Genomic DNA, 12,171 nt, shown 5'->3' with positions numbered 1-12,171 from the left:
AGAGTTACTCAAAGATTTAGACTGTGAGATACTTTACCACCCTGGTAAAGCAAATGTTGTAGTCGATGTTCTAAGTCGAAAAGTAAACTTTGAAAGAAAAAGGCAAAGATCGTTACGAACTGAAGTTGTCTCGACGATTGTGGAAAGTATCAAGAAAACTCAGGAAGAAGCTTTGGAGAAAAATGACCGAAAGGAAGAACGTTTAGGCAAAACGTTGGTATTAGGTACAAATAAACAAGGATTGAAGGTATTCCAAGATAGAATTTGGGTACCTAAGATGGGAGGAATAAGGGATCTTCTGATGGAAGAAGCTCACAAAACCATGTACTCGATTCATCCAGGTAGCACTAAAATGTATAGGGATTTGAAACCCTACTATTGGTGGCCGACAATAAAGCCCGATATTGCAAAGTATGTGACTAACTGTATAACATGTGCAAGGGTTAAGGCACAACATCAGAAACCGTATGGGAGTTTAGAACCTTTACCTATACCCATGGGTAAATGGGATAATATCACCATGGATTTTGTGACTAAACTGCTCAGAACGAAGAACGGTCACGACATGATTTGGGTAGTAGTGGATCATTTCACAAAGAGTGCACACTTCATAGCAGCCAATGAGAAATGGTCTATGGATAAGCTTGCAAATGCTTACGTGAAGGAAGTGCTAAGACTTCACGGTGTACCATTAACGATTGTATCAGATTGTGATAGTCGTTTCACGTCAAGGTTTTGGAAAAGTCTACAGGAAGAAATGGGTACGGAGTTGTGTTTAAGTACAGCTTACCATCCACAGACTGATGGTCAGAGCGAAAGAACAATTCAAACACTGGAAGATATGCTGAAAGCATGTACCCTAGAATTCCAAGGTAACTGGGATGAGCACTTACCTCTGGTAGAGTTTTCCTACAACAACAGTTATCATTCGAGCATTAAGATGGCACCTTATGATGCGTTGTATGGACAGAAGTGTCGTACGCCATCTTGTTGGCTTGAAGCTGGAGAAAAGCAGTTTACGGGCCCCAAGATGGTCCATCAGACTGCTAAAAAGCTGAAAGTGATAAAGGAAAGGATGTTAGCAGCTCAGGATCGTCAAAAGATTTATGCTGACAAGAAAAGACGACCGTTGACATTTGAAGTTGGAGATTTGGTTTTGCTCAAAGTCTCACCATGGAAGGGACTTATACGATTTGGAAAGAGAGGAAAGTTGATTCCAAGGTTTATAGGACCATTCAAAGTTCTTCATAGGATTGGGAACCAAGCTTACAAGCTAGAGTTACCATAATACTAGATGGTATTTATAACACTTTCCATGTGTGTTACTTGAGGAAGTTTACGGGAGAAATTCCCGATATAATTCCAATTTCAGAGTTAAGGATGGATGAAAATAAGAGGCTAATTGAATAGCCTGAGGCAATTATTGACCGTAAGACTAAGAAGTTGCGCCGCAAGATGGTTGACTTAGTGCTTGTGCGCCGGAAACATACAAATGGGCCGAACCTCACCTGGGAAACAGAGAGTGACATGATGAGTCGCTACTCACATCTGTTTGCTGATGCATGATTCTGAGACGGAATCATCCTAAGGAAGAGAGAATTGTAACGTCCGTGTTTCTAGGCTAAGCATTAATTTAATGGTGTAATAGTTAGGTTCAACACTTATAACCTACTTTGAAATAATAAATAGGAATTGGTTGAATATTGTGTGATTTTATGTGCCTTATACTTAATTATAAGATATAACAAGTTAAGAATAAAAAAATAAGTGTCAAAAATAAAATAATAGATAGGTCCAATATCTATGAAGAAAGTTGTAGTGGTCGGGACAAGGATTCCGGAGATATAAAGAACGCCGAAATCCGAGTTATAACGAAGAAGATATGACATGTCGAAGTTTCGCGTCAAAACCGGCATGACACTGGGAATCGTAAAAAGTGAGTTTAAGATAAACTACTTTTTATCCTTAGGGGTCTAAATGAAAGTTGTAGAGTACGTCTTCACCTACGCGTGGATATAAAGAACGTCAAAAACGGAGTTCATATGCAAAAGTTATGACCTTCCGAAGATACAACTGTCTAAGAGCATGACACGTGTCAAAAACCCTAATTTGACTGGACTCACGACGTGAGCCTCTTTTCTCACGACGTGAGGAGTCAAAACGCCACATTTCGAAGCTAGAAGTCTATGAAAACGATAACTCAAAAGCTCACGATGTGAGTAATGAATTCTCACGACGTGAGGATTCAAAACGCCACATTTCGAAGCTAGAAGTCTATGGAAACGATAACTCAAAAGATCACGACGTGAGTAATGAATTCTCACGACGTGAGGAGTCAAACATACACTATTCAAGCCTAGAACGCATATGTCGAAGCTACGAGGTGATTCAACCATGGCTCACGACGTGAGCAATAAACTCTCACAACATGAATGGGCCGAAATCAGCCTATAAATAGCAAGTTCGACCTCATTCACTTCTTACACCAAATCTTCCTTCTCTCTCTCTCGTTTTCTGAAGCCGTTCTGCGTCCCGAGCCCGACGATCACGAGCCGTTGACCGTTTTTAGATTCTGTCTACTCCCGCTACTAAAGTGAGTGCATATTTATTTTCATCCTACGCATAGATATGAAGTATTTTATATAAATTACATGCTATGTATGCATATTCTCTGTATACTTGTTATCTATGTTAGACGAACACTATTATACATGTTTTAAATGATTTAAACTATATATGTATTTTATATCTACAAATATGTTGGGGTAAAACATGGGTACATGAAATAGTTGGTGTGTGATGAAATAAAATGATGAGAGGCCTCGATGTTGTTGTTGATCCAGTATCTAGCAGAGTATAGATGACAACCACGAACTATTCTATACAGTCAAGTGGAACACTAGCAGGCCTGTAACCTGTAGGTGTTTGTGAACGATGTGTTCACTAGTGTACTCTATCCCCCTCATGGTTGCCTTACGGACATTTATTGTTGAGGAAACCCCTTAGCAGTAGTGTCCATCCCGATGATAATCCTTAGGCTGAATTCCTTACGATAGGTGTTTTAGGGATGTAAAGTAAGGATAACGGGAATGGGTAATCGGGTTATTGTTGGTTGATAAAATTAATAAACTTATTTATTGCAGGTTGAAAACCTTATGTGCTCACCAGGCTCCAAAGTCCGACCCACTCAGTTTTCTCATATACAGGTAGTGGAAAGAGAGCACATGAGTGATGATCTGATGAGAGATCAATGGATTATAGGCTACTAGAATAAATAGATATTATAATGTCTATGTTGTTTATGTTTGTGCTTTTGATATGTATTAACAATGATATCCGAAAGTTTTTAATATAATACATTTCTATAGAAATGCTTTGATAAATTCTTTTTCATATTTTTTTTTGGAACAAATTCCGCATTATATTTCTTTTAAAAATATACTCTGATTTTTAAATAAAACATAAACAAATCGGTCTTTTTTGGCCGTGAACTTAGGGATGTCACATAATCGGTTAACCAATTAACCGAACAAAAGAAAACAAATTAATTAAATACTGGTTTATCGGATTTTGGATTTAGATTTAGGTTTAAGCCGGTTTTAAAAAAATGGTTAATAACCTAGGAGGGTAATAAAGTTTTAACTTTGTCCACATTAGGTCCTTAAGGTTTTTTTTTTTTTTTTGTACATATTACACCAATATGGGTGTTATAACCGTTTAAAAAAGATTATAATGTTTTAAATTTGTTCACATTAGGTCCTAAGGTATTTTTTTGTACATATTATATCAAATGGTTGTTATAACCGTTTAAAAAGTGGTAATAAGGTTTTAATTTTGTCCATATTAGGTTCATATTTTTAATATTTTTTATCATTTGATCTAACTATTTTATAATATATATTAGCATCTAGTTAGATGACTTCATCATTTCATCTTCTCATTTTAGTCGTTCATTCACCACAATCACGGTTGCAATTGAAATGTTAGATAATAATTTTTTTTGTCATTTTTACAAAAATAAAAAATAAAAAATAAAAAAAAACTAATAATAATCAAAGTCTTAATGATTAAGGCTATGTTGCCGTGTTTGGCAAGCCAAAAAGTAGTTTATAAGCTAGCGTTTTAAAAAACTGCTTAAACTAGTTTTTTAAAATTTTCAAATATACCCCTTAATTAATTAAAAAACATATTTTTAAATGCTCTTTTATGTCATTATATAAATTTTAGATAGCTTATAAGCTAGTGACAGAGCTAGTGTCAAAGTAAATGAGTATCCCCGACAAGTAATGGCGTATCAGGGATACCCCATTGGCGGAGACATTACTTATCGGGGATACCACATTACTTTTCGGGGATACTCTTTTACTTTGACTCTTGCTCCGCCACTGACTTATAAGCTATATGAAGTTTATATAATAACATAAAAGGGCATTTAAAAAATATTTTTTCTTAATTAATTTAGGGGTATATTTGGAAATTTAAAAAAACTTTTAACAATCAGTCTAAGTAGCTTTTTAAAACACTAACTTATAAGCTACTTTTTGGCTTGTCAAACATGACAACTTAAAAAAGATTGAAAAATAAACTACTTATCAGCTAGTTGTGACGCGCCAAATATAGCCTTAATCATTAAGACTTTGATTATTATTATTATTATTATTATTATTATTATTATTTTTTGTAAAAATGACCAAAAATTGTTATGTAACATTTCAATTGAAACCGTGGTTGTGGTGAATGGATGACTAAAATGAGAAAATGAAATGATAAAGTAATCTAACTAGACACTAATATAAATTGTAAAAGAGTTAGATGTAATGATAAAAATATTAAAAATAGAGACCTAATATAGACAAAATTAAAACCTTATTACTCATCTTTAAACGGTTATAACAATCATTTTAGTTTAATATCTACAAAAAAAAAAATACCTTAAGGACTTAATATGGACAAAATTAAAACCTTATTATTCTTTTTAAATGGTTATAACCACCATGTGTGTAATATGTACACAAAAAACATTAATGACCTAATATAAACCCAGTTAAAACCTTATTGCTCTCCTTTATCATTAACCCTTTAAAAAATTAGCTAACCATAATTTTAGTTAAACACTCCCTAGTAGGGAAGATGATTTCAACTTTTTGGGTAACTTGATCTGAACTTGTCCATTTTAGTGATTATAATAAACGATCGGGGGCGTAACTGGAAATTCACTAAGGATTGCCGATAAGAGCAGCGTCAGCCAATTTTTTCTCTTTCCTTGCAAGTTCAGATCACTTTGTTAGTGACGTTCGAACTGATGGGCACGCAATTGCATATTTCCAAAAATTTATAAACTGCATCTAAAAAAGTGATCATCTAACAGTGTAGCAGATTCTGTGTCAATTCCTCTGCAGAGCTACTAACATGCAGAACAGAACTCTGATTTTGCTCCAATGGCTAGCTATGGCGTTGACTGTAACCTTTGGCATGGTCGCCGGCGAATATTTTAAGCCGTTCAATGTTAGCTACGATCACAGAGCACTTATTATTGATGGACAACGGAGAATGCTTATTTCCGCAGGAATTCACTATCCTCGAGCCACACCTGAGGTATTTTACTACTTCTCCTTTGTTCAGTGACTTCAGTCAATTCTATGATAACAATCCTGTGTGCTGTATAAGTCTACATATACAGCATGTGATTTTGTTTACAATATAACATGATTCAGACGCAAAAGCAGGCGATATGGGATTTTCAAGGGTTTTATTAGGTTATTTTGGCAAAAATTGAATTTTGGGTTGTGCTTTCTGTTTCTGTGTTTCATTTTCATTTTCATTCTCATCTTTCATCTACCTCTTTTCCTGACATTTATGTAGTTCAACTCTATTTTACCTTCACAAGATGTCCTTTCCATTTATTTGGCTATATATAATGCGGTCTCTTTACCTTTACCTGATTTCATTCAGATGTGGCCTGATCTGATAGCCAAGAGTAAAGAAGGTGGTGCTAATGCCGTTCAAACTTATGTATTCTGGGGTGGCCATGAACTAGTTAAAGGACAGGTGTGCTTTGTTACTACACTATATCTTGTTAACACTTGCAGACTTCTTTCTTGGTCTACATTTGGCTATATTTGCTAATTGAGTTCATGAAGTGTCTTATTTACTTCTTTCTTTTTCTCACTTTAGTATAACTTTGAGGGAAGATATGACCTGGTGAAGTTTGTGAAGTTGGTGGGATCTAGTGGGCTCTATCTTCATCTCCGAATAGGTCCATATGTTTGTGCAGAGTGGAACTTCGGGTCTCTACTTTCCCTATTTAGTTATATTCATTTTACTTTCAGTTTATGCCATGATCAAATGTACAAATCAGACAATCAGCATCAGTAAGCTCAAAAAGAGATTTTTGTATCATCTAATTATGCAACTGATGATTTTGCAGGGGCTTCCCTGTGTGGCTTCGTGATATTCCTGGAATTGTATTCCGAACTGACAATGCTCCATTCAAGGTACAACTGGACAAAATAATAGTATATGTATTCTATCACATATAACAAGTGTTTACCCATCTTTTAACTCTTTCAATAAATCTAAATTGAAATCTTGGTCAAGAATTTCTACCATTAATGCATTCGTCCAAATCCAATACCATTCTTAAATGCTCCCTTTTATGCATTAAACGAGCTAAATCTTTTTTAAGAATACACCATCTCCATGCATTTAATACCTTTCTGCAATACATGAATGCGAGATTTTAACATTAAATGGGTAAAACGAATACATAACCTCAAATAACAGAGTTAGCAGATGTAACTGAAATGGCTTTCATGAAAGTTTCACCCTTTGCAAGCTCTATGACTTTGCTTTAGAAATCAAGCCTTGAATCTCAACCCCGAATTTCAGTTTGAGAGCTCAGACAAGCATTCTTCAGGTTTATATAATGAAGAGAAGAATAAATCATCCTAAATCCCCTTTTCATCAGAATTTTTTTATAAACTTTAACTCCTTTCACCTTTTTGCCACACCACACTAGCCATGTGACTCAATTAGCCTTTCAACTTCCATATACACCAGTACATTGCTTCTTATTTCCACATCAATAATCCATAATCCTTATAAATAATTTCCCAGTATTATTTATCACTCAAAATAATATTTATTAAAATAAATCCTGAATGTAGGTTGGTATACTAACCCCTTGGTTAGTATATGACATTCACAATCATCACCACTTAGTTAAATGAGTCAGTTTAAGTTATTGATATAAACAAGGAACAATCATCTTCTCCTCTATTCATCTCAAGAAGAAACTACATCTAAACTCTCTTTTCTTACTGTTTGTTTATGTTCTTTAAAATAATGACATGCATATACACTTGCATGAGTCATTGTTATTCCTTTGTGTTCAAGGTTATGACAGATAATGGTCATACACCATCATATTGCAGGAAGAGATGCAACGTTTTGTTAAAAAAATAGTAGATATGATGAGAGAGGAATCTCTCTTCTCTTGGCAAGGTGGCCCAATCATCATGCTGCAGGTTCTCTTTGACTTTATCTTCATCATTAGTTCAACTAAATCCTTGCTCTCTTTTTTTGGTAATTAATTATGTTATTGGATATATTCTTGATTGGATTTCTATCAGATTGAAAATGAGTATGGAAATATTGAAGGCTCATTTGGCCAAAAAGGAAAAGACTATGTAAAATGGGCTGCAGAAATGGCTGTTGGACTTGGAGCTGGTGTCCCATGGGTTATGTGCAAGCAAACTGATGCTCCAGAATACATTGTACTTTCCAACCCTTTTTTATTTTTTCTAAATTATTTATCTTTTTTATTTTTTTAAATGTCTCCCCTTCTTCCCACAGATAGATGCCTGCAATGGATACTATTGTGATGGTTTTAAGCCCAACTCCAACAAGAAACCAATTTTATGGACAGAAAATTGGGATGGATGGTATGCAAAAGCAAATCCAACATATTATTCTTGTTTACTTTTTTAAACTTTGAATTATATTTTCTGAACAAAATATTCTTTTTTAATTTTTATCTTCTTTTTTCAAGGTATACAAATTGGGGAGGTAGTTTGCCTCATAGGCCTGTGGAGGATCTTGCATTTGCAGTTGCTCGATTTTATCAACGAGGTGGAAGCTTTCAGAATTATTATATGGTAGTGTAAGCTACCCCTTAACTTTCATCCTACAAAATATAATAATTACAATCCATACATATCCCTTACAAGTTTCAGTTCCACCATTTTCTAGTTACTTTGTGATCACCAATATCTTCTTTCTCTTCCTTATGGCTTAGTTTTTTGGAGGGACGAATTTTGGAAGGACTTCTGGAGGCCCTAATATAATCACTAGTTATGATTATGATGCTCCACTTGATGAATATGGTAAGATCAAAATATGTATGGAAAAAATATATATGGTGTTGATGAAGTAGTTTTCAGCTGACAAAGAAACTGAGATTTTAATATTTTTTTAGGTCTTTTAAGTCAGCCTAAATGGGGGCATCTAAAGGACCTACATGCTGCTATAAAGCTTTGTGAGCCTGCACTAGTGGCTGCTGAGTCAGCTCAGTATATAAAATTAGGATCTATGCAGGAGGTGAGTTCAAGTCCTCAGCTTTTTACATTATCATGCATCTATTGCCATTAAGAACCCAATGATGCCTTGTATATTGATTGAAATGCATCTTACATAAATAATGTTAAATCTGAATTGAATTAAGTTGCTATAAATAAAACATGAAGTTAAAATTAAAACTAATTTCTCATGTAGAACTTTGGTGATTGGAATGACTAGATTCTAGATAGTTTTATGCCAATATACGCCATAAAACTAATTTTTTTTTTTATCAAACTTGTGACTATAAATTGAGACTATTTTTACTTTTTGGTTCAGGCACATGTGTACCAAGGTAATAAAAGTATCTGCTCAGCATTTCTTGCAAATATTGATGAACATAAAACAATCACTGTTCAATTCCTTGGTCAATATTACACTTTACCACCCTGGTCTGTGAGCATACTACCAGACTGCAAGAATGTTGTTTTCAACACTGCAAAGGTTTGACTTTTGTAATTATACATGCACCCTTTTATTTGTTTTTTCTGATATTATTGGAAAACCTATCTTGATTACCTTACAGCTATATAGCATTGGTTATTAAGTGATTATTTTCCCCTTCATGATATATCTTTTTTTTTTTTTTTTTTTTTTAATTTGGAGCAGGTTGGGGCACAAACATCCATTAAAGTGGTGGATTTTGAGCCAACATTATCTGCAAAAACCTCTACACCCAATCACTTCATGATTCAGAAGGAAGTACCTTTGATCTCAGAATCATGGATGACATTTAAGGAGCCAATTGGTGCTTGGGGTGATGATAATTTCACTTTTAAAGGTGTCTTGGAGCATTTAAATGTGACAAAAGATCAATCAGATTATTTATGGTATATCACAAGGTACACACCATCACAACAATAAGTACTTTTTAATATTCTCAGGGTTAATTTCTTAACCCTATAAAACATTTAGGAAAAGGGTTAGATGCAAGAAGTAACAATATACTTTGATTGTACTTTGACATTTTAACAACAAAATGCCTATTTGCTTCAATTACATGCAGAATATATGTTTCTGATGAGGATGTTTTGCATTGGGAGGAAAATGCAAGTAATCCATCACTTGTCATTGATAGCATGCGTGATTTGGTTCGCATCTTCATTAATGGCAAACTTATAGGTAACTAATTAATTGTCATTATATGATTATATAATCAGTATCTACTGTTTTAGTAACCTACTTATGCTTTATGATTATACGATTATCTAGAGATCATTACCAACTTATAAAAAAATAGACCTGATGTGTTATGTGTTTATTGAAAATAAAGGTAGTGCAAGGGGTGATTGGGTGAAAGTTGTTCAGAAAGTTCAGTTTAAGCAAGGATACAATGACTTGGTGTTATTATCAGAGACAGTAGGCTTGCAGGTAATAATAATAATAAAAAAAATCATAAAATATGTTTGATGACGTTTGGATATAACAGAGTTTATATTAATATGTAATTCCATGGATTTGATTCATGCAATTTAATGATTCAGAACTATGGCGCCTTTCTTGAGAAAGATGGAGCAGGGTTTCAGGGTCAGATTACTCTAACTGGATTCAAGAATGGGGATGTAAATATCACACATTCGCCATGGACATATCAGGTAGGTACTTTTCTCATCTAATGTAATGTTGTTTCTCAACATTCCCACTGCATATTCATAGTTAAAATAACTTTTGAGCAAGTTTTGGTATTATATATTAAAAGAACTTTTTTATTGTTTGGTATTAGATACCTTAACTGATCAAAATGATTAGCAAAGTAGCAATGTACTTTGATATGTTTGTGTATTATGACATCCTGCGTTCATTTCTTTCTATTACCACGTTGTATTTTCAAGTTTTTTCTTATAAAGGAACTATACTTTGAATGATCTACCCGATTATATCATTGTACTTTCATCCATTTCTTATTGTAGCTGTGAAAATTGCATTGTATATGCATGGTTTTCAAAGTACAATGCTATAATTGGAATTTTTGTGTACTAAAGTATATCATGAATATTTTCAACTTTCACTTGGAGTGTTTTATATTAGTTTACTTTGTAGCAAGCGCACTATAGTATAGTAAGAGGAAAGCAGTCATTCAAAGTTTAAGACTTGTGCATTTAGTCGTGGAAGATTATGCTTCACAAATTTAATAGCTACTATTTTGACCATAGGTTGGGCTTAAAGGTGAATTCCTGAAATTATATGCTACTGAAGATAACAAAAGTTCAGGTTGGACTAATTTAACAGATGAAGATGTTCCATCAGCCCTCTCCTGGTACAAGGTAAAACATCACTTAACAAAACACAAAGGGTAAAATTGTCATTTACTCATTTCTCTTCCATTTTTTGATTAATGGCAGACATATTTTGATTCTCCTGGAGGGAAAGATCCGGTGGTTCTTGATTTTAGCAGCATGGGTAAAGGTGAAGCCTGGGTCAATGGACACCATATAGGCAGATACTGGACTCTTGTTGCTCCAAAAGACGGATGTCAAGAAACTTGTGATTATCGTGGAGCTTATGGATCTGAAAAATGCAACACAAATTGTGGCAACCCCACTCAAATTTGGTATTCTTCTTTCACTAGGGCATTCATGTCTTTTTTCACAAACCCAAGATCAAGAATGAGTCCTTATCTGTCATGTAAAAATATGGAAAAAGTAGGGTTTTGTGGTTTTGACAATTTTAATGAAACAGGTACCATGTTCCAAGATCATGGTTACAGCCATCAGACAATCTACTTGTTCTATTTGAGGAGACAGGAGGGAACCCGTTTGAAATTTCTGTGAAGACAGTTTCTGTTAAAACTGTATGTGGTCACATGTCTGAGGATTACTATCCACCTGTTGACATGTGGGCCCAACCAAATTACAGCAATATGAAACCAGTAGTGCAATTGCAGTGTGAGGATGGTTATAAAATCGAATCCATAGAGTTTGCTAGCTATGGAACCCCTCAAGGTACCTGCCAAGCTTTCTCCACAGGCAACTGCCATGCAACAAATTCTTCAGCCATCTTGTCCAAGGTAAGTATAGAAAAAAAAATAGGTCAATTATAGTTACTAGTTAAAATTAGTCATATAAAATGAAAGTGCAACCGTTGCTATTTCTTGATTAATATGTTATTGTAATGAATTGTGACAGGTTTGTGAGGGAAAAAATAGTTGCAAAATAGAAGTGTCTAATTCTGTATTTGGAGACCCATGCCCAAGGACTGTAAAAACCTTAGCTGTTAAGGCAAAATGCAAGCCATCATCATCATCATCATCATCAACTCAATGGTACGGTGGATTATCAGATATATGAGAGTATGAGACCAAGAGAGAAGAAATGTCAAAGGATGTATGGTATGAGTTTTCCCCTTACATTTATGTGTGAATGGTTGTTTTGATGAGGTGTTTGGGTATGCTATTGTACATATACAGAAGAATAAAAATAGCATCTACTAATGGTATCGGTTTGTTGATTTTACATGTTACATTGCTTTTGTTCTTGTGGGTATTATCCTATCGTTTTATTTTTAGTTTCTCCAAGGCCAACACAATATGACATGACATGACAAAATATGATAATC

General features: G+C 34.4%; 1 protein-coding gene across 1 annotated transcript; it reads left to right on the top strand.

The window, feature by feature from the left end:
• Positions 1 to 5,252: 5,252 nt before the first annotated feature.
• Positions 5,253 to 12,068, top strand: LOC111895933 (beta-galactosidase 9). The gene is made up of 19 exons (XM_052764678.1): positions 5,253 to 5,595; positions 5,953 to 6,048; positions 6,175 to 6,287; positions 6,428 to 6,494; positions 7,434 to 7,526; positions 7,632 to 7,775; positions 7,855 to 7,943; positions 8,051 to 8,156; positions 8,297 to 8,384; positions 8,477 to 8,598; positions 8,896 to 9,060; positions 9,226 to 9,458; positions 9,623 to 9,738; positions 9,890 to 9,987; positions 10,101 to 10,211; positions 10,770 to 10,880; positions 10,959 to 11,167; positions 11,296 to 11,623; positions 11,742 to 12,068. The coding sequence occupies exons 1-19, from the start codon at positions 5,410 to 5,412 to the stop codon at positions 11,901 to 11,903; spliced, it is 2,637 nt and encodes an 878-aa protein (XP_052620638.1). The 5' UTR covers positions 5,253 to 5,409; the 3' UTR covers positions 11,904 to 12,068.
• Positions 12,069 to 12,171: the final 103 nt, after the last annotated feature.

The sequence above is a fragment of the Lactuca sativa genome, chromosome 6 (genome assembly GCF_002870075.4).
Source record: "Lactuca sativa cultivar Salinas chromosome 6, Lsat_Salinas_v11, whole genome shotgun sequence".
In the NCBI taxonomy this organism is placed as follows: Eukaryota; Viridiplantae; Streptophyta; class Magnoliopsida; order Asterales; family Asteraceae; genus Lactuca; species Lactuca sativa.
Note: the sequence above shows the minus strand (reverse complement) of the source record. Positions and strands in the feature narration are given on the sequence as shown.

What these genes read in the sequence shown, in the direction of transcription:
- LOC111895933 (XM_052764678.1), top strand. Translation starts at nt 5,410, where the DNA reads ATGCAGAACAGAACTCTGATTTTGCTCCAATGGCTAGCTATGGCGTTG. An exon ending in TGCTCCACTTGATGAATATG is followed by an intron (nt 8,385 to 8,476) that starts GTAAGATCAAAA and finishes ATATTTTTTTAG; the next exon opens with GTCTTTTAAGTCAGCCTAAA. An exon ending in TATTTATGGTATATCACAAG is followed by an intron (nt 9,459 to 9,622) that starts GTACACACCATC and finishes AATTACATGCAG; the next exon opens with AATATATGTTTCTGATGAGG.